The following is a 24,633-nucleotide window of genomic DNA, read 5'->3' as shown; positions in this document are numbered from 1 at the left end:
TACATTATTCTCATGACCCTTCCGGAAGAATATGTTGTAGAACAAAATGTAAGCATTGGAAGCAGTGGAAAAACTCCAGCAGAAGTACTGGAAAAGATCATTGAGTCTATTTAATTGTTGGACCAGGTTAAAAGAAATGTCTAGTTTCTGATTATAAACCCGAACATAGGAGAAGTCCCAGACCCCAACAATGCAGAAATGATGTATAGTGTAAGAAATTATAGTATTCTGATATTCTCATTTTTATAGATGAGGGAAGAAGATACCATTTAAAGATGATGAGTAAAATAGGATATGAAGTACTCAAAGAGTCAAAAAGTTAATGGTAAAATAACATAAGTATAACAAGGTGACTGAGGGTAAGAAGGCAGAGGGAGAAGTAGAAGCTCATCTGTGAATAAAAATCTAAATAAATAATGCATACGTTAGGTGAAGTTTAATTATAAAGGTAATTAGAACAATATAGAAACATTTTATATTTTAGTGGAATGCACATAGTAAATCTATGGTGAGAGAAGAAAAAACAAATGATTTATCTATTTTAAATTAAAATTTATTTTTTAATTAACTATAGTCTAGAAAGGTTTCTTTGATCTTTAAGACTTATTTGCAAAAAAAAAACTTATTTGCAATTTTATGAACAATTTCAGGGTTGTCTTAAAGTTTAAGAAAACTTCTGTCAAGTTTCTTGCATATGTGACCTGAAGGATTTAGAAGAATTTTCCAGAGACTAGCTCTGGCTCTGTAGTTGAAACCATAGCTATATCTGTACTGATATATGATGATGTTCAAGATATATTGTTAAATAGAAAGAAGTTGCTGGGGTGCCTGGGTGGCTCAGTCGTTTAGCATCTGCCTTTGGCTCAGGTCATGATCCTGGAGTCCTGGGACCGAGCCCCACATCAGGCTCCCCACTCAGTGGGAATCCTGCTTCTCCCTCTCCCGCTCCTCCTGCTTGTGTTCCCTCTCTCAGTGTCAAGTAAATAAATAAAACCTTTAAAAAAAAAAAAAAAAGGAAAGTTGCAAAATACCATGCAAAATTATATGTATGTGTTTGCTCATCAGTATCCTTACTGTGTGTGCTTGTGTATTAAAAGAGTCACACTTATTTCGCTTAAATGATTCTCTGCTCCACAACAGCAATCTTAAGAGTGGCACCATGCTGCCACAGTCATCATCACTGTGTTATGACCTTTTATCTCTATTAGGTCAATATTTCGCATTAACATCACATTCTTTATATCAAAATAAAGCTATATCAAATGAGACTATAGATACAGTATGTAGTGCCCGTATGTGAGTAGTCTATAATTAGGCCAAGAATATAAAATGGGCAACACTGGAGAATGATACAGATGGAAATCAGCACTCAGTTACGTCCCATGTATCCTCTGTGAAACCTTCTCAGATTATTGCAACCTTTGGCAATAGGTTTGATTTTTCACAACCATTTCAGGCTGTGACATATTTTAACACCAAGCTGTATCTTTATCATTTTCTAATAGTTCAGTACATGATAATCTGGTCTTTATGGATGAGCTGAGACTGATCGTCAAGCCCTTTGACTGTAAATCCAATTATGTAACACAGTCCCGTGAAGCAAAATGATTAGGTAGAAGTTCTAGATAACAACAAAACACCAATAATTCTTAGAACACCTGCTGATATCTGTTGTGTGTCCATACAGGATGAATAATGATGAATACGAAATGGAGGTACAGAGAGGTTAATTACTTTGTCCCAAATAGAAAAATAGTAAGAGACAAAACTCGAAGTCATCCAGGCAGACTGGCTTCAGAGCTGGTGCCCAGGAGAGTCCGTTAAGTGTGTGACCCTCGATGGGTTATTTCTTCTCGGTGATTTCTCTTTCTCCATTGGTGGATGGTGGAAAATAATGACTCACTTTATAAAATCGCTATGACAATTGTTAAAAAAAGTACCTCTGGGAGCTTTGTAATCCATGAAGTTCTCTGGCAAATGTATGCTATTACTGTTGTCATTGCTGCCTTCGTGCTTCCATTTTCCCCCCCGTCACATCAGCTCAACTCATGGGAGAGCAAAGTTTCTACTTAGATTCTTGTAGAGATAAATTGCTTTTGCAGTCACTTACTGACTTTTAAATCTCAACATTCGCGTTCTTACTCAGATTGCACAATACCTATGCCCTAGAACAGCTTATATTTTACTGAAAAAAACACCCAACAAGACGTAATGTGATCAGGCTATAATGAAGTTCTGGATTTTGTGCAAAGACTCTGTAGGCAGGAAGGGGAAAGGCAAGAACTGTGGCACTCAAAGAGTTAAACAAATTTCTCCCAGTTTAGAAAGAAAGACCTGGGATTTTGAATTCTTGCTATCCTCCTGTGGGAGAAGCATCAACAAGTTTCGTATTGTATTTATGCTACACAGCAACCTATGTGCATGGTCTTTAGTCCTGCCTTTCCTGCATCTTTTCCCACAAAGGCTGTCCTTGACCAACACCAGAAATGAATTTGATTTCTCTAATGCAGAAGGTAATTGGATTTTTCTTTATTGAATGCATCCCTTTAATGACTGTCTCTGCTCCTGCCAATTTAGCTGCAAGTGACCTGACATCGATCTGATGATATGACTTAAAATAAAGAGTTGGAACTGGAGGTGAAAAAGACCAGCTGTCTGGAATCAGGAAAAAAGAAAGAAAGAAAAAAGTGTGCTGCTTTTTTTGTTTGTTTTTGCCTCATCTTGCCATTTTCCCGAGAAAATCCTTTATCCTTGAATGTCATTTTTACAAAACATGCTGCTGTAATAATTGGTCATACAGCAGCAGATTGCCTTCTTCTAGAAAATATAATAAGTATTTCCCAGAAAGTGCCCTGGAGAAAACATTGAAAATTGAATAAAATCCACCCAGTAATCATTCTGTTCCTTGGAAATATTTATTACCATGTAGACTGTTTCTGGAACGGGGTAAATATTGCTGAACAGAATTAATTAAATCTTTTAGGATGCTGGTAAAACATGAAATATTTATTTAAGTATTTATTTACTTAACCTTGAGGTTTTGTAAAAATAAAGCTTGACACAAGAGTTGCTATTGAAGAAAGTTACAAAGGAGTAGTGGATGAAATTGTTGTTTGGAAGAATAACAATTCCTTTCTCAAGGGAAGTAATGATTTAAAACGCTTTTTATACCCAAGAATATATGGAATTTAAATTTTTCTACTTTTGCCTTGTTTCACTTTTTAGTAATAGCGTAACTCACTTGATTCATGCTTAAATTTTATTATATCATCTTCCCTTTGTTCATTCTGACAATATCATGAATTTTCTTTGATCAACGATACAATGCATGAGCGTTAGAGTGAGAAAATAAACACTTGTAAGTTTAAATTGTAAAGAAGAAAATAAATGAGAAAGTCATAAATTTCTTCCTAAAAAGGAGTGAAATCAATGTTTTCCCGTTTTGAATTTTTAATGTTAGTTGCACTCAACAATTATCAATGTAATTAACAATTTCAAGAAATTGACTGAGTTTGTATTAAAACCATTTGTGACATTTGTTGAATTTGAAGTTTCAAAGCCACATCACACAAAATTATTATAAGCCCTATGTTAGAGCTGGTATAAATCTGCAGTGTTACTCGGTGAAGAGCAGTGAACTTCCTTTGGTTCTCATCAACCAAGAGAAACATGGGAGTTCCAGTCTAAGATATTATGTTGAGAAAGAATATAAAGAAGAATTAAGAGTGAGTGTTTCCTGGAGACTGGGCTCCTTAACCTCTGCTCAGACTGCATTTTAAATGAGCATGTGAAGCCCTGGCATATTTCCAGAGGCCATTTCTGGGCTGCTGTGTAGCACAACAAGATGGGCTTGCTTGAGAATTGATGTGCCTTCCACAGAAAGTCCAGTAGGAATGAAGGGGTCATTGATCCAGAAAGACTCCCACTGAATAAAAATATTTCATCATAAATGATTAAATTTCACCCATTGCAAGTCAGGCCATTGTTGGATGTTATACTTAAGTGCAATATTAACACCTTAAGAGCAAGAGAGAGGTATATTTTAATGGATGTGAGAATTCTTCCTTACTCAATTCTCTAAGGAAAGAGAATTCTTCCTTACTCAATTTATATTCATTCTGTATAAATTTTCTTAATTTTGAATTGGCTTTGGTTGTTTGAATGTGAACATTATTAAATGCAAATCCAATTAGTAACAATATTTTCTTCTCTTGAAGAAAAGAAAAAAAGTGTATGTGTGTGATTGTGTGTACCCATATACAAATACATTTTCTTTTATGAGAAGAAAGAAGGAAATTCATTCCGCATCCCATCAGGCTTTTAAAAATGATTTTATAATAGGTTACCTATTTATGATACTTTGGACATTTTCTGAAACCATTAATATGGGATGTGGCCAATGAGCAATTTATTTTTATGCATTTTCAAAAATAAGCATTTATATAAAATCATTTTGTCATTTCTTCTTTAAGCAAATATTATAAAAGAAAGTTAGACATTGAAAGGGATATAGAGACAAATCTTCACCTTCAAGGATTTTAAAGCCTAGTAGAGAGAACAAATGTATCTAGTAAATAAAATAGAAAGTTGAAAGCAGTGGGCCACATAAGAAGGAGGGATCCAGAGCTATGGTTGGAGGGGACAGTGAAGACATCACAGTGTGTGATGGTGATGTGACTTTGTCTAGACCTCAGAAGATGGGCAGAATCTGTGCATCTGAGAAAGAGAGGTAGAATATTTTTGGAAGAAGACATAGAACTGCAAATGGTGTGGAGGTGGGGGAATGCTAAGCTATTAAAACAAATAGTTTATAAAACTGGGTCAAGTCCCATACCTCACACCATAGAAAGAAAAAATGGAGAGAAGGGAAGATAATATTTTGACTAGCGATTTAGGTAAAAATCTAGACAGAGAAAGAAATATTTGGATTTCGGAGTTTCGAATTTAGACAATAAATACCAATAACTATGGTACTTTATTTATTATTTATGTTTTGTTTCTATGAAGAGGTCAATAGTATCTTAAAGATGCCTTCTTATATAAGGTAATCTTGATTACCTTAAAAATTTAAAAAAATCTCAGTAGTTGACATGTTGAATCATCTTAAATATGCTCATTCATTATGTAAAGTCAAATGAAAAAACTAAAATTAAAACTAATTAAAAACTAAAATTTTTAATTGAAATAAGTCTATTCTTAAATTTATCTCTGCATATATTCTAGCATTAAAATACAAACATTTTATTATCAATAAAGTGCAAATTATATGAATATTTAAACCTACATGTAGGATTTCTGAAAGTGCTAAATAAGTTTGTTTTGTTGCTTCAGGTCACTGATATGATGCTTCAGGACAAACCTTATCCCGATTGGGGAAAATCCGCAAGAGCTTTCTGGAAGAAAGGAAATGTTAGGATCATTTTATTCTGGTAAGAAATTGTTTCATTTATTGATTTTTGCTTGCATGATTCACAAAAGACTTGAGTTGGATGTATTTTTTTTTTAAGATACACAGAATTCTGTGTAGAGAGGCATTTCCAGTGGATACTGTGTTCCATTAAGATGATTAAAACATCATCCTGATGATTATATGAATTACTTTCTGCTTACACATTGTTGCATATACACATTTACAAGAGATACATTTGCTAATATAGTAATACATATTTTACCAGAGGTAAGTAGGTTTTTGATTCAGCAAAAACAAGCTGTAATTTTCGTCAATGAAATCTGCTATAAAAATGTCTCCAGTAAATTCTAAATTTCCAGTATATTTGACAGGATATAATTTTGCTTTGAAGGAGTTACACAGAGAGGAAACCTCTTTACAAATCACATCTGGCTCATTGGCATTTCTTCTTTATGTAATTTCTTTTAGCTCTCCAGCCCAATCATTGCAATTAAAAAAATAATCCATGTCTTATAGAACTTTATTTTTCATCGAATCACTACTATTTATGTGTATTTGAACAAGTTTAGACAGAAAAGATAGCAATAAGGAGTCAGCAAGAGGGGCACTTTGCCTGGCTGGGTGATACTGTCCAACTACAGAGTCAACCAGATGTATGAAAAGGTGTGTACTAATGCTCAGAGGGGCTGGGGTTGATGATAACTTGTGCCGGCTACATTTCGTCCTGCTTCCCTGCCTTTTGAAATGATAGAAAAAATATTTTGTTTGTTCTTGGATTTAATTCTGGGCATTGACTTCTTTTTTTCCTGTACAAGCTACAAAAATCAGGGGGCAGAATATACACTCTAAGCTATCTTTGTGCTTTAACACTGTAATTAAATTTTGGTAGAGATATACGGCATTTTGAACTCAATTCTTAGAAGGTAAACAAAAGTAGATTTCAAGTAGTGTTGTAAAAATGAGTATGATTTTGTGGATGTTTATTTATACCTTGTCTCTATGAGTCAAGTGTGGCCTATTTTTATGGTGCATTTAACCTTCATATTCTTTTTTCCCTGCGTGTCATCTCCCCATATAGCTTGTCTGAATAATATACAATATAATAATTATAGAAAATATTTATTGAGGATATGTTTTGCTGCAAGCACTATGCTAAGTATTTAACATTCTATTTATTTACTCATTTAATCTGGACAACCCTATAAGGTAGGCACTGTTATTGGGAGCATAGGTCTCTAACTCCAGAGACCCAGTGTTTAATCATTACACTAGACTACCTCTAGAACAAAGGATACATCAGTGTGCAAATTTCCACATGATTAACCTTAATCCTGTTTTAGGTTATGGTGCTATATTGAGAATATGAGATTCTGGGGCAGTGATTCCACCCTATAGAATTCTCTATAGATGTTGTAGGAATCATAATTTTTAAAAAGGTAGATGTTAATATTAAAAGCATTTATGAACTATCTTGAAACAATATTAACTTACTATGGTTACATAAATTTTATTTTGTTTAATGCATCTTCAAAGGCAGCCTGCTGATTATTGTTCAGTATGGAAAGTTACTCAGGTCACATTTGTACTATTTGTGAAAGTGAGCCATGTCTACAGTAACCTGAAGGCCCTCTGATTTTTGTCATTAGCTACTCTTAATTGCAATTGCTGATTCAGTGGAGAGGAATCCATACCGGATTTTTTCCTTAAGCATCTTAGTGTGTGTTCCTTGAGCGTTATTACTCAGGTCTACCATCCCTTTTATATAAATGGGCTTATTTTTGACCTATGTGATAACATCGTTCCAAATGATGACCTAAAGAGTATTTTAAATCTTATAAAAATAATTTAATTAGCCACTGGCAAATAGATAATACGCTTGAATGTAGAACAATTCAATTCAATACATTCATACTTATTCTTATAGTCATTGTGTTTTTTTGTAAATTATCGATTATTAATAATATATTTGGGAGATGGTTTTTCATTGTTATATTTCAAAAGTAGTATTTCAAATCACAGAGAACATAAAATAACTGAGGAAAATTTAAATGCTACTCTAAAAATATTTTTCCTATTTTATCCATTTCTATACAGTTAGATTAACTTGTCAACAGTTCTCAGGGTTTTAAAAAAGGAAAATCTGATGCAAAAAGTTGAATATGGAAATTATGTGGGAAGCAACACAATTTTCTGTTTTGTTCATACTTTTTGGATAAAAGAGATGTAGCAAGTATAAAAGGCATGTTTTCTTAGCTCTAAGAGATAACGTACAGAAATCATTGGCAAGGTTTCAGATGAAACAAAAGATAGTATTTACACGCTATGTGTTACCCAGTCAAAAAAGTGCCGTTTTCTTTTGGTGTTGCCCCAGTTAAGGGAAGAGATTAGTGTGAAAAACCTATGCTGGAGAAGAAATTTTGCAAAGGAAAGCTTTCTTAAGTTGCAGTGTGATTCTGTGTAGCAGTTTCAATGGTACAACATGCAATTTTGTTCTAGTAAACTTACCTTTTACCTACGTGTAGCTGCTTTAACTCACAAATGTCTGTCAGAAACTATTTTGCAACTGTGTGGATTTGCAACTGTGTGGCTGAGTTCTTCCTTGATTCCTGTGACAGATGTCTCTATATTGAAGAAAATTGTTCTTACTTCTATCTATAATTGTGCCAAGATAAAGCTGCTATAACACATGGGCTTTTTATGCTGGGGGTGAGACTAAATTGTCTTTGTATATGAAAATACTAAATGGGGGCACCTGGGTGGCTCAGTCGGTTAAGCGATTAAGCCTTTGGCTCAGGTCATGATTCTAGGGTCCAGCGGTCAGTTTCCTTGCTCAGTGGACAGCCTCCTTCTCCCTCTCCTCCCTGCTCCTGCTCTCTCTCACTGTCTCTCAAATAAGTAAATAAAATCTTTAAAAAATGAAATGAAAATACTAAATGGGAGAGGGAAGAATATAGAACTTCCCTTCCGAAATCACTCTCCTAGCCCTTTTGATAATTAAGAATAAAGATCTAAGAATTTAAACTCTAGGTTAATTCCATATGCTGTTTCTGTTTTCTAGAGGGGCCATGAAAAACATTTCCACTCTCTTGTATCTGGAGCCAATATATACATAAACAAAGATATAAAAAAGTGAGAAATATGCACCTGAAACTCACATTACATTGTGTATGAACTATACTCAATAAAAAAATTAAAATCAAGTAATATGTTTATATTAGCTTCTATTTCCCCGTTTTATTTATTCCCTTGTGGCACAATTTGTATGCTTTTTATGGGAAGCATCTTGGGATAATAGTTTCCAGCGACTTAACTTTAAAAAGAAAATAAGGGGGACTTATAAAGGAGACTCTGTGATTCGTAGACCAATTGGTGAAAGGAGAGATTGAGAAATCTGGTGTTCATTTGGGCTTCACAAATACTCCAGTTCTTTTTTTTTTTTTTAAGATTTTATTTACTTATTTGACAGAGAGAGATCACAAGTAGGCAGAGAAGCAGGCAGAGAGAGAGGAGGAAGCAGGCTCCCTGCCGAGCAGAGAGCCCGATTCGGGGCTCAATCCCAGAACCCTGGGATCATGACCTGAGCCGAAGGCAGAGGCTTTAACCCATTGAGCAACCCAGGCGCTCCCACAAATACTCCAGTTCTTTGCCTTCCAGACACAGGAGAGGATTGCACTTTTCTGCTGCCCCCGTCCCAACCACATCACTTGCTTTGACCAATTAAAGTGTGAGTAAAAGTGGCATATGTCACAGTTAGGTAGAAACTTTCTTCTTTTTCTTCTTTCTTGTCTTCTTCTTAAGTAGCCTCTAGGCTAGCATGGAGCCCAATTGAGCGCTTGAACCCATGACCCATGAATTCAAGAGTCAGGTCTTAAATAACTGAGCCACCCAAGCATCCTTAGGTAGCATTTAACTGCCAAAGAGAAGCACTAAAGGGAGGTCTTCTGTCGGTAGCAACAATGGAAGTCTACATCTAGTTGGAGCCCTCGTCATTTAGGGAACCAAGCATAAACCAAGAATTCTTAACAACACTGTGGTCATATAGTGTGAGAAATAATCTTTTGCAAATATTAAGCCCCTGAGATGTGGGGATTGTTTGTAACTGCATCCTGCTGCATACAGAAATTGATCCTAGGAGCAGAGTGTTGCCATAACAGAAGGCTGGAATTTTTTTTTTTTTTAAGATTTTATTTACTTATTTGACAGACAGAGATCACAAGTAGGCAGAGAGGCAGGCAGAGAGAGAGGAGGAAGCAGGCTCCCTGCTGAGCAGAGAGCCCGATGTGGGGATCGATCCCAGGACCCTGGGATCATGACCTGAGCCAAAGGCAGAGGCTTTAACCCACTGAGCAGCCAGGCGCCCGAAGGCTGGGATTTTTATCTTAAGGGCTGGACAGCAAATGGCAAATAAAACAAAACAAAACCACTGATGATAGAAGCTGGAAAAATGATAACCCAGGTATTACAGTGGCAAACATTTGTTAATACTCTGGTCTGCGATTACTTAGATGCTCTAGGAGAACCTGATAATGATTTTTAAAATAATTTAATGGTTTAAAAATCATTTTTTAAATGATTAATGATTTTTTAAAGATTTTATTTATTTATCAGAGAGATGGAGAGAGACCACAAGTAGGTAAAGAGTCAGGCAGAGGGAGAGGGAGAAGCAGGCTCTCCGCCAAGCAGGGAGCCCAATGTGGGGCTCGATCCCAGGACCCCGGGATCATGACCCAAGCCAAAGGCAGGTGCTCAACCAACTGAGCCACCCAGGCACCCCTATATTTTAAAAGCTACTTTATCTAGTGCTATAATGGTTTGGGTGGACATCTCTTCATCATGACTATCGTAATCCTTAACTGGGAAACAAATGTAGCCGCTGCTGTGTGTCCTGTTTTGAAGATCACAGTCATTAGTAAAGTCTAACAAAATTGTTTAGCTTTCACCAGACAAGGGCTAATCAAGAAATGATTATTATCTTAATATACATGGTCTGGGAGAGTCACATGATAATCATCAAATGACAATCAAATATAGTAAAGTAATAAAAAGACCTAAGAATCAGGGGAAAGGTCAGTCAGAAAGGATTTAGCAATAGCTCTCTAGTATCAGAGTACAGGGATGCCTGGTATGACGACTGCAAGTTTCCTTTCTTTGTTCTTCAAAAGGGATGTGTTTTGTTATTCTGTGTGATCCTTTTCAGCTCTGCCATGTTATTTTCTATCATAAGATTAAAATATTGAAGAGAGAGTAATTCTGTTTGCTTTGCTCCAGAGGGCAGAACAGGGACTGCTATAGTTTGAATGTTTGTGTCCTTCCAAAATTCATATTTTGAAACCTTAATGCCCAAATGATGGTACTAGAAGGTGAGGTCTTTGGAAGGTGCTTGAGTCATGAGGGTAGATTCTTCATGAATGGGATTAGTGCCTTTATAATAAAGGTTCCAGAGAGATTCCTAGCCCTCTCCATCATGTAAAGACAGAGGGAGTGTTGGGTGTGAACAAAGAAGAGGACTTCACCAAATGAAACCGTGCTGGTGCCTTGACCTTAAACTTCCCAGCCTCCGGAACTGTGAGAAATACATGTCTGTTTTTTATTAGGCAGCTAGTCTATGGTATCTGTTGTAGCAGCCCAAGCAGACTAGGATATAGGCTAAAGAACGTAAGTCACATGGACGTAGATTTAGATTCTTGTCTGAAAGAATTCATGTCTGGAAGAATGGGAGCCTCTCAATGCTAAGTGAACTTGCTTGATGAAATGCTGTATTTCCTGTCAGTAGAAGTATTCCAGCAAAAATTCCCTATCCATCAGGGATACAGTAGAAGGATTTTCACATTCAATGAGAAAAACAAGTAAATCACTTCTCAATTTTCATCCAACTTAAAGATCCTATGACTCTACATGCTTAACTAGAAAAGTATTACTCTTTTTTGGCTTTATAATGAGAGGGTACTAATTTTAATTTACTATGCTCTGTATAATTCCATTGTAACTATGAGGAAAAATTTTACATCAGACAATAATTCATGAAAAGTTCTGGGGCAACTATAGTATGCAAAACTTTTTGCCTCACTTCCCAAATAATAAATTAGCCTGGGTCTTTTCTCTGGATGAATTTTGTCTTGTAGCCTTCAGCTTTCCTTCCATTTCAACATGTCTTGTGAAACGGTTGTCTATCTTTAATTAAAAACTGCCTCTGTAACTGAGAAAAAGCAGGACATTTCTAGCCTAAATCAAGTAACTGTACCTATTGAACCAGTCACCTTAATTTTAAACACTGCACAAAGTTAACAGGCTCCACTTAAGTCTGGCTTCTAAGCAGAGAGATCCAAGTTTTCTACTTCTGGATAAAAAGGTGATTGATGTTGCATTACTGTCTTGTCACATTATTGTCATATTATTTGGAGGTTTTTCATTTAAAAAGTAAATTCTCTGTTTATGCCTGAGAGATTTAGCTCTTAGGCATCTATTTATATCTGAACATTACATAATCCCATGCCCCTCCAGACTTAATTGTGCTGAATTAAGAGCAAGTCTGTTTTTATTAACTTATTTAAATCAATACTTATTAAGGGCTGAATGCAATGTGCAATAGCGGTTAGAAGCACAAACTCTAGAGCCCCCTGCCTAACTTTCAGTCCCGGCTTTCCTACTTCCTATTGTGTATTAGTCATTATTTTGTTTTAACTGGTGTTATGAACGCTGTTACTTAGCACCAGGTGCTCTCCGTGGTGCTGAGAACACAGTTCTGAAAGAAAATAAGGACTCTTGACAGCCTAATTTTCTGTCTGATGAGAAATACAGGGTGTGAGGGGGCAGGCAATGCCAGCTGTGGGGGGTGGGTGCTGTGATGTGGGGCTTAGAGAGCTCCAGGGATGATTTTGTAAAGGAACTAGAGCCTAAGTGTAATCCTAGGATCAGCAGGCCTCAGAGGGGAGGAAACATGGTGATTGGTTATGGGAGTGAGGCAAAAGGAAAATTCAAGTATAGCTTTGAGTATTTAGGCTTGAGCAACTGAACAGATGGTGATACTGTTCACTGAGATAGGACCTTGTGGTAGGGGAGTAAGTCTTAGTGGGAGCGTAATAAGCCCAGATTTGCATGTTGAGCTTGATACACTAATTGGCATATCTTATAGAATATAGCCAATGGTATTGTAATAGCATTGTATGGTAACAGATGGTAGGTATGCTTTTGGTGGGCATAGAATAATGTTATGAATTTGCCGAATCACTATGTTGTATACCTGAAACCAGTGTAACATTGTGTGTAAACTCTACTTCAACTAGAGGAGAGAGAGAGAGAGATACTTAGTAGAGAGTTCTTTGTATGGATCTGAACACGAAGACTGAGGGATTGAGATCCAAGACAGAAATATTACTAAAATTTGTGTTTCAGTTTATATTTTCACTCTCACCTAGATGTTGTTATCTACATGTATCTGGTTATTGAAAGAATGTGAGTGGATGCTGAGTGAGAATAAAAGATCTGTGATATAACCTGTAGAGCTCTTTTATCTGGGAACAGGCAGAAGAAGGATCTATAAAGAAGACAGAGAAAGAGAGGACAGGAAGAATGAAAAATAGGGAAAGTATGTATTATAGAGGCCAGATAAGATCAAAATGCAGAGCATCTATAGAATTTTGCTGGTGACCTCTGCAAGAATGGTTTTCTGGAATGTTTCCAGACCTGTACTGAGTTGAGCTGTGATTAGAAGAGGAAGAAGTAGTACAGGGAGTATTGTCAGAAGGCAAGAGAGAAGATTGGAGGGATGTCTGTATATTTAGAAATGAATATATTCCTTATGAAAAATCTTAAATATTTACTGGTTTGCTGTTTATTGGTTTGTCTTGTTCAGAGAATATTCCTTTTTATTTATTTATTTAAAAAAATATTTTATTAATTTATTTGACAGAGATCACAAGTAGGCAGAGAGGCAGACAGAGAGAGAGAGGGAAGCAGGCTCCCCGCTGAGCAGAGAGCCCGATGCAGGGCTCGATCCCAGGACCCTGAGATCATGACCTGAGCCGAAAGCAGAGGCTTAACCCACTGAACCACCCAGGTGCCCCGAGCTTATTCCTTTTTTTTTTTTTTTAATTTTATTTATTTATTTGTCAGAGAGAGAGAGAGACCACAAGTAGGCCGAGAGGCAGGCAGAGGCAGAGGGAGAAGCAGGTTCCCTGCCGAGCAAGGAGCCCGATGTGGGACTCGATCCCAGGACGCTGGGATCATGACCTGAGCCGAAGGCAGCTGCTTAACCAACTAAGCCACCCAGGCGTCCCGCTTATTCCTTTTTAAAAGAGAGCTCATTTCAAATTCTTGTCTGCACAGATATTGAACTAGAACCTCTTAAATTAAATTAATTCTGTGGTAAAAATTTACCATGTATGTAATTTTCATTCTTTAGTTGAATAAATAGTTCATAAGTTTTTAAATTAAAATTCCTCTAAAATTTTAAAAGAACTGTACTAAAGTCAAAACGATGATTAAATTCTCTACATATTTCTGCCTATATCACAGTTCTTTACTTTGTATTTAAATTCAATTTAGTTAAAATACAATGTATTATTGGTTTCAGAGGTAGAATTTAGTGATTCATCAGTTTCACGTAATACCCAGTGCTCATTACATCAAGTACCTTCCTTAAGTCCCATCACCCAATTACCCCCATTCCCCCACCCTCTACCCCTCCAGTAACCCTCACTTTGTTCCCTGTAGTTAAAGAGTCTCTCATGGTTTGCCTCCCTCTCTGTTCTTATCTTATTTTATTTTTCCTTCCCTTCCCCTATGTTCATCTGTTTTGTTTCTTAAATTCACATATGAGTGAAATCATATGGCATTTGTCTTTCTCTGACTGACTTATTTCACTTAGCATAATACCCTCTAGTTCCATCCATGTCATTGCACATGGCAAGATTTCATTTTCTTTATGGCTGAGTAATATTCCATTGTATACAAATATCACATCTTCTTTATTCATTCATCTGTTGATGAACATCTGGGCTCTTTCACTCATTTGGGTCTTGTGGACATTGCTGTTATCAATATTGGTGTGCATGTGCCTCTTCAGATTACTACACTTGTATCTTTGGAGTATATAATTAATAGTGCAATTGCTGGTTCATAGGGTAGCATTATTTTTAATTTTTTGAGGAACCTCCATGCTGTTTTCCAGACTGGCTGTACCATCTTGCATTCCCATCAGCAGTGTAAGAGGGTTCCCCTTTTTCCGCATCCTCACCAACATCTGTTGTTTCCTGACTTGTTAATTTTAGCCATTTTGACCAGTGTGAGGTGGTATCTCATTGTGGTTTTGATTTGTATTTCCCTGATGCTGAGTGATGTTGAGCATTTTTTCATGGGTCTGTTGGTCATTTGCATGTCTTCTTTGGAGGAATGTCTGTTCATATCTTCTGCCCATTTCTTGACTGGATTTTTTGTGATTTGGGATGCTGAGTTTGATAAGTTCTTTGTAGAAATCACAGTTCTTGAGAGCAGGAATAACATCTTACTTATTGTTTTCCTAGGACTTAACACAGTATCTGACACACAACAAGCATTAAGTACATTCTTGTTGAATTAATTACTTTGGTGAGGACCTTCAAAACTGGCATACTCTACAATATTTCTGAAAAATTCTTCAGATAAAAGACTTCATTAAAACAATGAAACAGTAATTAAAAGTATTATAACTTTATGATCAATTGATGCTTTACAAGAAAATATATAATGCTTATGAGTTATTTTTTCTGAAAAATTTTTAGAAATATTAATTTCAGTACTTTAAAAATCATTTTGGTTTCAAATCACATGCGTTCTCTATAACTACAGAGTCCATTAAAACACTGTGAGCTGTGTAACTGTGGTGACACAATATCAGCCCCAACTGACCGTGAAAGTTTTTATCTTAGGATCTTCTCCTTATTTCTTAAAGGTAAGTGAGGTTTAAGGAAAAAGAATTAAATAAGTTGGTCTTAAATTGCTTAATAGGACCTCTCTATTATAGAGCTTTATTCCAATTGCTAAGACCTGAAATAGTAACATTGAGCCCAAGAGTAATCCTTGGATTTATGAATTTTTGAAAGAAAAATGTCCTTCAATAAAGGCTTAGAAAGACTGTATAGTTTTTCTGTGTAACAAGAATTGGTAGGCTAGTTATTCCTCTTTAGTCTTAAATCTGCTGGTTGGGTGGAGTACTCCCGTGAGCCATACAGCCTAAGTTATACTTATTAAGTTTCTAAAGTGTAGGTCATGATTCCAAAAAACTCCCTTGAGTTTGCACATAATAGTATAAATGCACAAAATTAAACTGGAAACAATAAATTCTAGAGGAAAGTAGGCAGCATTTAACCAAGTATAGTGACTTGACCCATTTTGGCAGTGTGAGAATCTCTGCCTATCTTCATTTTTTCTCATGAAGCATGGCCCCTCCCCATCTCTAGCAGACTAAAAATGCAAGTCTTCCATAGTAACAAAACTCCAGATATCCTACAACTTGATCTGTTAGAAAGCCCAGACATTGGGTCCCTGGGTGGCTCAGTTGGTTAAGCATCTGCCTGTGGGTCAGGTCATGATCTCAATGTCCTGTGATTGAGTCCTGCATTGGGCTCCCTGCTTGGTGGGGAGTCTGCTTCTCCCTCCGCCTCTGCCCCTCCCCCCTGCTTGTGATCTCTCGCTCACTCTCTCACTTTCTCAAATAAATATAAAATCTTAAAAAAAAAAGAAGAAAAAAGCCCAGACATTTTCATTCTTGCAGTTTCCTCACATCTTCCAGGATCCACTGGTGGCGTACTTTGAAGTATGTGTCTTCATGCTGCAAATATTTATAAAGTGGCCACAATGCATATGTCTCAGAATAAAATGTTGCTACGATCATGTATTTTGATGGCATAGAAATCCTCCTTTAAAAAAGTGTTTTTGTGTGTGTGCTTTGATCAAAACCTGCCGAGTAGAATTAAGATTTTTTATTCAGGTCATAATTATATCAGAATAGCTATCATTCTTTACTTAAATCACTCTAGTTAAAATTGGCTATCACCTTTTTGCATAATGACTGAGGAGCAACAAAGTCTCAGTGTCACCAAGGTGTAGTTGGTTGTTTAGAACCTATGATTCAATGTGGTTCACATCTGCTTCCAAGATCGGCGACCCACAAACTTAAATTTGTGGCACACTCGTCACTGTTGGAAGCTCACAACTGATTGGTTTTTGAACCAGAATTGCTGATAAATAATACTCTCATGTTCTCTGCAGGACAACTCTGTCACCATAATGAAGTGGAAGTGAGTCATTGTTTATTTTGTGAGCCATTGATCAAAATGAAGGGAGATGAAGACTCCAGGAGAGGGCTCATCCAAGACAAGTTGAGGATTGTGACAGTTCTCATGAATGTGTGGTTTCTTTCAGGGACCAGACCACTACTGCTGTTGGTACCCCTGTCTACTATAAACTCCACCAGCAGTGCTGGTTCCATAATGCCAGCTCTTACTTTCAGAATATCCTGTTCTTACCTTCTCCCCACAACCCCCGCCCCCGCTGGCCAAAGACCCTTGTACTTTCTCTCTTTTTAGAAGGGATGGATTGAAGGTTGAAATGTTTCAATGTTTGTTTTTAGTGCCAAAATATGTAAAGAAGCTCTAAAACTCAACCCCTAAAAAACAAATAATCCAATTAAAAAATGGGCAGACGACATGAATAGATATTTTTCTAAAGAAGACATCCAGATGGCCAACAGACACATAAAAAGATGCTCAACATCACTCATCATCAGGGAAATACAAATCAAAACTACATAGCAAACTGAATCCAATAATACGTTTAAAAAAATCATTCACCACAATCAAGTGGGATTTATTCCTGGGATGCAAGGGTGGTTCAATATTTGCAAAGCCATCCATGTGATATATCACATCAACAAAAAAGGATAAAAAACAATCATCTCAATCGATGCAGAAAAAACATTTGGCAAAGTACAACATCCAGTCAGGATAAAAACACTCAAAGTAGGTTTAGAGGGAACATGCATCAACATAATAAAGGCCATATATATGTGTGTGTGTGTGTGTGTGTGTGTGTGTATATATATATATATATATATATGTAATCCCACAGCTAACATCATACACAATGGTGAAAAACTGAGAACTTTTCCCCTAAGGTTAGGAACAAAACAAAGATGTCCTCTCTCACCACTTTCATTCAACATAGTACTGGAACAAAATTTTCAGTTGAAACTAATATATGGACAGTGTTCATTTAGAGTTAGAATGACTCTTGTATTTCTTAAGCCACATGTCAGAAAATGGAACACAGTCCTCAAGAGGTAAAATAGGAATTTATAGGTAGGAGACTTGTGTTACATAAAATATATATTATTGACTGAATGTTGTCTGCCCAAAATTCATATGTTAAAACCTAATCCCCATTGTAATGCTGTTTGGAGGGGGTGACTTTGAGAGGTGGTTAGGTCATGAGAGTGGAGCTCCCATATTGATGCTCTTACAAAAGAAGCACTGAAGAGCTCCTTCACCCCTTCCACCCTATAAGGACACGGTGAGGAGACAGCTGGCAGTGAACCAGAAAGCAGGCTCTCACCAGATACTGAATCTTCTGGTGCCTTGATCTTGGATTTCCCAGACTCCAGAACTGAGAGAAATAAAAGTCTGTTGTTTATAAGGTACCCAGTCTGTGGCATTTTATTATAGCAGCCCAAACAGCCTAAGACAGCACATTCAGCAAAAATAATACTTTAAATATTCTACTGATTTGATCTGCAAATCTAATATTTTATTTTGAAATGTTTCCAACTTACAAAGGTGTTGTAAGACTAGTACAAAGAATTCCCATATACCTTTTATCTATGTTCCCCAAATGACAAATTTTAAGACATTTGCTTTAGTCATTCTCTCTCTCTCTCTCATTTACTATAGTTAGATAAGTATAGTATATCAATATTAATTTCCTGATTCTGATAATTGGACTGTAGTCATGTGAGACAATGCCCTTCTTTTAGGAAAGAATAAAGATTTCATTGTATCCCCTAAACTCTTTCTTTTAGGAAAGAGTAAATACTTTGTTGTATTTTCTAAAAAAGAGCATTTTGTCACTTAAACAGTCCAATTGTCACAATCAGGAGATTAATATTGCTATAATACTTTTTTTTTAAAGATTTTATTTATTTATTTGACAGAGGGATCACAAGCAGGCAGAGAGGCAGTCAGAGAGAGAGAGGAGGAAGCAGGCTCCCCACTGAGCAGAGAGCCCGATGCGGGGCTCCATCCCAGGACCCTGAGATCATGACCTGAGCCGAAGGCAGAGGCTTAACCCACTGAGCCACCCAGGCACCCATTATTGCTATAATACTTTAATTTACAGCCTTATTCAAAGCTTGTCCATTGTCTCAAAATGTTCTTTATAGGACAAATAACAAAAAAGACAAAAAATAAAAATAATTTTGTTTTGTTTTGTTTTCATCTGATTCAGTGCTCAGAAATGTGTGTTTGGTTGTGAGTCTTCTTTAATCTAGAACAGAAAACTTAACTTTCATGAAGGCATTTTTAAGATGTCTTTTACAGTACTAAAATAAACTCTTTTCATTCAATGATGAAGATTTATTAAAACTCCTCCAAGTTTCATGAGCCTTAGACAACACATCATATAGGATAAATATTTTCCTATAATACAGGCATTTAGGAACTGAAGATATTCTTAGCATAACACATTTTCAATTTGGCTCAGTGAACTTTTGAAAAGTAAATGTTGCTCTCTGCCAATCTTCTTTAAACCTGTCCTTCTATTTGTTTTATGTAGTTCAGAATCAGAAATACTCTAAACCAGCATTCAGTAAGCTCCAAAAATAGAGTCCATTGGGCTAGAATTGCAGAAGATGGAGTAAACCTGCGTCATGGTCCCAGCTCCCAAGAACCATGCAAGTGAGTTAAAGTTAAACTCACAAGTTAAACTCACATAAATACAATGAATGGCAGATAACATGGGATGGTTCGTGAACAAAGATTAAATTATCTCCTACTGACCATGAGTTCCATGTGGAAATGGGACATTTCCAAAGAGGATTAGGGTAGTCATGGAAGCATTCATGAAGGAAGTTGGATTTCTTTAGGCCCTTGAAGGAAGGAGAGGTCAAAAAGAAGCACAGAGAAGCAGAACCAGGACCCTCAGGTGACGGAAGGTCCAGCAAGAAGCAACAAGAGTACTCTTACAGGAAGATTCAAACAGCTTGTATTTTCAGGTCCAGTGGGTACCTGGCAATAAGAAAACCCTTTCCTAGATATTAAGAATCTTATCACAGGGCTGAGTTTCAGAGCAGGAATTGCCCACAGTTCTTAGAGGCACTGGGGTTCTGAGTAGGTGGGTTACATATAAGGACTTACCTGCTTTTGAGGTAACTGCCAAAAGCCTGCTGATCATAACCAGGCTCAGACTCAGAACTAAACAAGCGATAGCGTCCGCCGAATGGGATTCACCTAGAACTGAGGCAAAGATACTTTAAGTCCCCTAATCTCCAACGAGAAACAAAAATTGACAGGTTAGGTTTTTCTTTCCAGCCGTGCCCCGATAAAGTCTGCATTTTCGTGGTTTTCTTACCACATTTTCTATGGTGACTTGTAGGAAGAGATGATGTTTTGTTTTGCTCAGTATTCCCAGGTATTAGTAGCTATTTAAGTATTTAATAAATATTTGTTCAATTGCTGGTGCCAGAGTAAATGAGTACAATCTTTGAACAAAAAGAAATTGAGAATATATAAATATCATAAGCACACAGATATTCTATATACAGGTCTGTAATCTTCTACTATCTCCTCACATCAGGCATCTGAACAATTTTGGGGACTTCTCACCTTTTTCTATTTGTTGCTCTGCCTGATTCTTTGTGGTTCAGGCCACCTTATTTCTGGTTATAATGGAGTCCTTTGTGAATACGGTGCAATGCTATAGTTATCTTTCTGGGATAGGTCTGAGTTACTGACACACTATGGTGATCAATCCAGGATTGATTCCACTCTCCAAGTACCTATTACTCTACCCAAAGTATTAGATACGAACAATATGGGAGCCTAAACCTACACGTAAGGATTAGCACTAGCTTCAAGTCCTTTCTCTGTGATACTCAGCCATGTTATTTTTCAGTCATTGCCTCACTATTGAAATAACCCTATGATTCTGTTCCATAATGACTACTGTTTATTGAGTACTCTCTGTGTGCTGAGGACTGGGCCCTTCACAGTCATTGTTTTATTTAATCCATACTGCCAAAGTAATCATTATTATCTGCATTTTAGAGATGAAAGCCTGTGGCTGAAAGCAATTGCATAGCTGGTGAACAACAAAGCTGGGATTTGAGGGGGGGCAGGCTGATTTCAGAGCCTGCGCCATACTGCACAGAGTGACCTCATTTATTCCAAGATTTTAAGACACGTAATACATTTAATAATTATTAGTTTTATTTCTCACATATATATTTGCTGTAATCCTTTTTCCTCCTTGCAAATGCATTTGGGTTGACTAAAGAAAGACATAAAGTACAAAAATCCTTTGACTATAACTACTTATGTTCTAATATCCTTATATTATTGGCAAAGAAATTGAAACAAAGTCAGTTCAGTGACCTACCCAAGGTCACAAAATTAATTAATGTCTCTATGGCACTGAATACTCAGGGCTCTTGGCTCCTGGCTTAATATTCTTTCTACTGTATCACATTGCCTCTCTATATTCTTTTTAAAAAATCAATATAATTCAAACTAAAAGAATTTGCTGATGATTGGATATGTTGAGATAACAGCTCTTGTAAGCAAATAGCAATGATCAGAACATTCTGTGTAGTTTAAATTGATGTAATTGTATATCATTTTCTCTCAATTATAGGAATTAGGCAAGAAAAAGATGTACAGTATATAGTTTAATATGCCAATAAAGCATGATGTATTAACAGAACCTTCACTTAAGTTCTCATATGAAAAGCCAGTTGCTATTTTTCTTGTTTTACCTTCAGAAATTTCAAGGACTTGATTTCTTTAAAACATATTTGCAAGCTGAGAATAAAGATTATAGTTGATGTCCTAAATGCTGGCACTAACAACCACAACAAAACCCCAGCGTTTTACCTGGGGACACTAGAACTGAAAAAAATATATATATTAAATATTATAGTTAGTCAAAGAAGGACTCTACTCCTGGGAAAACAGTGAGTTCAACATTCTTGCAGAAAATATCTGTCAGAGAGAGAATATTCCAGCATTGATTTTAAGAATAGATTAGGTGATACCTAAAGTCTTTGCATTCTAAAATTCTGTGATTCTGGATAGACTATTTTCTTGTCTAACGTTATCTATGTGTTTGGACAAGGCATGAATTGCTCAGAATAATGAATAAAGCAACTCAAATTAACATCCTAAGGAAATGTAAGTTTGAGCATGCTGATTTTATGGAATGCTATCCAGACATTAGGAGCTGTGCTTTGGCAGGATATTTAATGACATGAAAGATGGAAGAAAAAAATACATTGATCTAAGTAACTTTGGGAAACAGTATTTTGACTGGGAGTTGAAAGACTGAAAACAAAGCCACAAGACACAAACAATTGTATTGTAGTTGGTAAAATTATTTCTCAAGAGGCTATAGGTTAGCAGTTCTGAGTCTACTTTATATATATATACTGGGTTGATCAATGAATAAATGAATGGGGGGGGAGTGGAAGCCAGGTTTCTCACTGTGGGAAGGGAAGATACAGATAACCAGGGAGGTGGGGCTAGTTCCAGTGAACAATGTGGTAGTAGATTAGAGTCAGAAATATCAACATAAACTCATGTTTAGCTTAAGATGGAGACAAATGGATATTAACATAATTTTAGATATTGCATATGTGTAGGTTAGAATACATACACATATTTCCTAGTTCTGTGTGTTGAGAAGGCTTAGATGGAATGACGGTGTGGTAGTGGGGGCCCAAATCTTGGTTTCTAATGTTGTTCTTCAATAAAAGGAACCAGGGCACTTGGGACAGATAACTGATTCTAGGTCTGGGGCAGAGAATAGAGAAAATGATCCTGGGATATGTTGTTATACCAGAAAGTAAAGAAGTGTTCAAAAACCAAATGATGGCAGCATGTCACTCAATAGTCAGCTTGAAAGAGCTCCCAGTGGTCAAACTAAATAATTTGGTCAGCAACAAAATAAATGAAATAGTACTAGATTATAACTCATAGTATCAAATAAATATCCATGAGTCCACCCTGATAGAAGGAAATGACTGAATAGAGAAGAAGAAAGAAACTCCTGTAGAAGAATTCTAAATAATTTATATAGATAAATTTCAAGATAGTGAAACTCAACTCCTTAACTCCTCATTTCTTGAGGAAGAATATGGACTAAATTTTGTGACTTGCTCTCAAAGAATAGGAAGTAATACAATAGTATGGAAAGGAGGTTTAAAAAAAAAGTAACATTATATTGGAGAAATCTGGCAAATGTTCTTCCAGCTGTGTGTTCAAACTTAACGTCATCAGTGATAAGTCATGTTGCTAGCATGTAGATTAAGACCCCATACATCTATAAAATGCTATCATTATAAAAACATTTTATATCTACTTGGGCTCAATTTATAAAATACTGTATTCTCAATACATTGGGAAGAGAGAAGAGAAAGCAGTCTATTCAAATCCTTTTCTAACAGCTTGACGAACTTTCTCCCAAATTTTTTCAGTAAACTCCAGTTACTTAGTAGAGGATATTTTGTTGTTGCTTACTCATAGATAGACCTCAAGCTGCAACAACACATCCTTTGTATGGCCAGTGGTCTAGCCGTATAATAAGATTCTAACTATGGATTTTCCTGTTTTATTTCCTGACACATTCCTATTTCAATGTAGTGGTATCTCAAATATTTTTATATATAGTTACATAATATATATTTTATATATGTATTATATACATTTAAACACAGAGATATAATATATAGCAGACATGCAAACGACTTAGAACATACTGTGTTCTATCACTGATCATGTCTTCCTTACTTTTAGCTACCAGGATTTGGAAGTGTGGAAGATCATCACCAAATTTTAAATGAGGTCTGTGAGGTTTTGGGTATAAAAGGTCACTTTTGGAGGACTTAATCTTTTCCAGTTATCTATTTTGGGTTCATACTGGGCTTTTTAGATTTCCCTCCGCCACCTGTTCTCTTGACTCTCTTAATAATGATGGAAGAGAGGAAACTGTCTTTGCTGATTTCCATGTGGAGTGGCTTATCTGTGGACAGTGATGGCTGAGGTGCAGTTGATCCTCTCTGACCTTTTAAGTCCTATTCTGATTATGAATTTCATTTGTGCGCCCCCCCCTTCCCTGCTTGAGCCTCAACAGGCCCTTTTTGATGATTCCAGGCCTGTGCTCTTCTCTGCAGGAGGTATCAGGAGCTGGTTTAATCTCTTGAATCTAGCTGCAATCCTCCACACATGCCCTAAATCCGTGACATTATTCTTTTGTAAAAAGACCTGCCACCTCCCCCGTGTTCCAGCCAGAGAAGCCCTGACATGCTTCAGGGACTTCATGTTTGTCTGGTCATTTTTACACGTTACTACTGTCCCCTTAAATTGATTGTCTGCTTCCTCTTGCCAGTTGGCCATGTCCTTTCAGAAGATGAGGACTTCCTGAGATGCGATCCCATCACTCTAGCTGTCAGCACAACTTGCCCAAATCTTACTTTGTACTATTTATAAATCTTGGTGTTCACTCATCTTTTTTGGTAAATGTTCCTTCCCCCATCCCCTAGCCCTTATAGCTTCCCTTCTTACTTAAGGAGAACCTCATTATGATTCCATGTTTATCTGCTTTTGCCTTGGCTTTTCTTATACACACATGCACAAACACACGTACAACACCCAGGTATGTGCACACAAACATGCACACTCAGTAGCACATAAGCCCCCCCCACATATACTTACACACACATGTGCATGCGAGCTTATTGAATCCTTGGTTCATGACACTTTGAATATTGATCCATGTGAGACCATCTTTTATCTATACGTCTCTGTCAGTCTTAGACTTTATAGATGTCAGTCATTGTTAATCCGCCTGAGAATCCACAGAGTATAAATACTTTAAATTCTTTTGTTCCTTCTACCTCAAATCTACATATTCATTGATAGTCCTTCTCTACCCCCCCTTATCCACACTAAGTCTAGTACAAAGGGGAGCCACGAATGAATCAA

The 24,633-nt window shown here is 36.6% G+C and overlaps 1 protein-coding gene across 2 annotated transcripts in view; it reads left to right on the top strand.

Annotated features, from left to right (window-relative positions):
- Positions 1-24,633, top strand: part of TMEM117 (transmembrane protein 117) — a 469,463-nt gene that overhangs the window by 293,349 nt on the left and 151,481 nt on the right. For both annotated transcript variants that reach the window (XM_032876977.1, XM_032876978.1), the window contains one exon: positions 5,332-5,429. In XM_032876977.1, the coding sequence (XP_032732868.1) occupies positions 5,332-5,429 (98 nt within the window). The remainder of the gene's footprint in view (positions 1-5,331; positions 5,430-24,633) is intronic.

Source organism: Lontra canadensis, unplaced genomic scaffold (assembly GCF_010015895.1).
Source record: "Lontra canadensis isolate GAN:19392208 unplaced genomic scaffold, GSC_riverotter_1.0 scaffold59, whole genome shotgun sequence".
Taxonomy (NCBI): Eukaryota; Metazoa; Chordata; class Mammalia; order Carnivora; family Mustelidae; genus Lontra; species Lontra canadensis.
Note: the sequence above shows the minus strand (reverse complement) of the source record. Positions and strands in the feature narration are given on the sequence as shown.